Consider the following 2,084-nt stretch of genomic DNA (forward strand, 5'->3'; position numbering starts at 1 on the left):
TTATCATTTTGTTATCATGGACGGTCAGTTCTTACATCCATGGCCTTGTCTATGAACTTGAGAGTGGTTACATTTCTCCAGCCCCATTCTTCAGCTTTTTGCCAAAACACTGGCAGGGTGTCCACTTTGTTATTGTTTGAATTGCAGATTGCCCCTTTTAATAGTAACCGTTATGTAATGAATATGTTCTTTATTAAATACTATGTGTACTGTTTCCCTAGTCACACAATGACGCACTTGATAATATGAAATAAAACAAGAAAGATAATGACTTCATGCTTCTTCATCAGTTTAATAGGTTTGCATAATGTCTATGATAGTGTAGAGAGAAAGAACATACAGTTCATGAAAGTAGCCTATATGATAATGAGACAGACCCTATTGGTTCCCTTTAGATAAAACTATTGAATATTCCATGCAGGTAAATAAGAACATTTTAAAAGACTTAATTCGTCAAGGCCTAATCTAAGTGGTTGTTCTTGTCACACTCAGAGTCATGGCAGCCACACTTATCAATGTAAATGTAGGACTGCATGATCTTCTTCCCATCAGGGCAGACCATCTCCACCTTCCTCTCACTGGTAGACATCTCTTGACAGCAGGAGCAGGAGTGCATCAGGGTGTTTTTCTCTGCAGAGTACCTAGCAAACAGGACACACAAACACTGTTAGAAACAGTACCACATTTATTCTGCTATAGGTCAACGTCCATTGAATTCTCACCCTTCAATCCAATTCCCCACTTACAAATTTCTAAAAAAAAACAAATGCATGTTGCGTTTGTTTCTGTGTGCTTTTTCGGCATGTGTGTGTGTGGTCTTATTTAGAGTTTGTACTCACATAGAAGATGTTCCACAGGATCCCCCACAGGCTGAGATTTCCACCGGCACAGAGGACCTGCAGTTATTCACCTCTAGGTAGGTGGTGGTGTTCTTCACATCACAGTGACTGATTAAAGTGCCTGTGGAGGTAGACAGAGTTAAGGAGGACATTTTAAAGTGGTGAGTTTCCCCCTTACTATAACTCAACATTGATTTATTGTGTCATAAGAGGTTATGTTCATAAGAAGTTATGTTCATAAGAGGTTATGTTCATAAGAGGTTATGTTCATAAGAGGTCAGGTTCCTAAGAGGTCAGGTTCATAAGAGGTCAGGTTTTGTCCAACATGTCTCTGGACCTACCCACTGTCTCTGGACCTAGTTTTGGATCTTATTGTTGTTGTTATCGTTATTGTTTTTCCTCATAATCCTGGACTATCGGACCACCATTTTATTACGTTTGCAATCACAACAAATAATCTGCTCAGACCCCAACCAAGGAGCATCAAAAGTCGTGCTATAAATTCTCAGACAACCCAAAGATTCCTTGATGCCCTTCCAGACTCCCTCTGCCTACCCAAGGACGTCAAAGGACAAAAATCAGTTATCCCCCTAACTGAGGAACTCAATTTAACCTTGAGCAATACCCTAGATGCAGTTGCACCTCTAAAAACTAAAAACATTTGTCATAAGAAACTAGCTCCCTGCTATACAAAAAATACCTGAGCTCTGAAGCAAGCTTCCAGAAAACTGGAACGGAAATGGCGCCACACCAAACTGGAAGTCTTCCGACTAGCTTGGAAAGACGGTACCGTGCGGTATCGAAGAGCCCTCACTGCTGCTCGATCATCCTATTTTTCCAACTTAATTAAAGAAAATAAGACCAATCAGAAATTTATTTTGGATACTGTCGCAAAGCTAACTAAAAAGCAGCATTCCCCAAAAGAGGATGGTTATCACTTCAGCAGTAATAAATTCATGACCTTCTTTGAGGAAAAGATCATGATCCTTAGAAAGCAAATTACGGACTCCTTTTTAAATCTGCGTATTCCTCCAAAGCTCAGTTGTCCTGAGTCTGCACAACTCTGCCAGGACCTAGGATCAAGGGAGACACTTAAGTGTTTTAGTACTATATCACATTACACAATTATGAAAATAATCATGGCCTCTAAACCTTCAAGCTGCATACTGGACCCTATTCCAACTAAAATCCTGAAAGAGCTGCTTCCTGTGCTTGGCCCTCCTATGTTGAACATAATAAATGGCT

The 2,084-nt window shown here is 40.1% G+C and overlaps 1 protein-coding gene across 1 annotated transcript; it reads right to left on the reverse strand.

The window, feature by feature from the left end:
- Nucleotides 1-272: 272 nt before the first annotated feature.
- LOC110502635 (intestinal mucin-like protein) lies at nucleotides 273-991 on the reverse strand. Its single transcript, XM_036934551.1, has 2 exons — nucleotides 840-991; nucleotides 273-641 (listed from the first exon to the last, which is right to left on the reverse strand). The coding sequence occupies exons 1-2, from the start codon at nucleotides 989-991 to the stop codon at nucleotides 461-463; spliced, it is 333 nt and encodes a 110-aa protein (XP_036790446.1). The 3' UTR covers nucleotides 273-460.
- Between the last annotated feature and the right edge of the window lie 1,093 nt (nucleotides 992-2,084).

Source organism: Oncorhynchus mykiss, chromosome 2, assembly GCF_013265735.2.
Source record: "Oncorhynchus mykiss isolate Arlee chromosome 2, USDA_OmykA_1.1, whole genome shotgun sequence".
Classification (NCBI taxonomy): Eukaryota; Metazoa; Chordata; class Actinopteri; order Salmoniformes; family Salmonidae; genus Oncorhynchus; species Oncorhynchus mykiss.